The sequence below is a fragment of the Penaeus monodon genome, chromosome 22, assembly GCF_015228065.2.
Source record: "Penaeus monodon isolate SGIC_2016 chromosome 22, NSTDA_Pmon_1, whole genome shotgun sequence".
Lineage (NCBI taxonomy): Eukaryota > Metazoa > Arthropoda > Malacostraca > Decapoda > Penaeidae > Penaeus > Penaeus monodon.
This window is the reverse complement of record NC_051407.1, coordinates 14,966,100-14,966,370: the sequence shown is the minus strand read 5'-3', so window position 1 is coordinate 14,966,370 and position 271 is coordinate 14,966,100. Positions and strand designations below refer to the sequence as shown.

At 44.3% G+C, this 271-nt stretch overlaps 1 protein-coding gene across 1 annotated transcript in view; it reads right to left on the bottom strand.

The window, feature by feature from the left end:
• Window positions 1–271, bottom strand: part of LOC119587336 (venom protease-like) — a 17,710-nt gene that overhangs the window by 2,904 nt on the left and 14,535 nt on the right. Inside the window, 1 exon segment of the mRNA XM_037936084.1 lies at window positions 117–209. Within this exon segment, the coding sequence (XP_037792012.1) occupies window positions 117–209 (93 nt within the window).

Below are 271 nucleotides of genomic sequence, written 5' to 3'. Positions count from 1 at the left end.
GCTATCTGTGACTAGTGTAATCACACCTTTGTACTATCATTGGGAAGGGAATGGAAGAAGAAACGGTAGCCACAGCTTAAGTCTATAGCCACTTACATTCCTCTGATGACACTTACCAATGTGTTCGGCCCAAACTCTGTTGTCAAGGGACCTCCCGTGTCTCCAAAACAAGGGTCACCAAAGGCAGTAGGCTTTCCTTCGACGAATACCTGTGGGTATTTATGGTTGCACTTATCAGTTGTAGATACTGACAACTTAGGTATGTATTTCC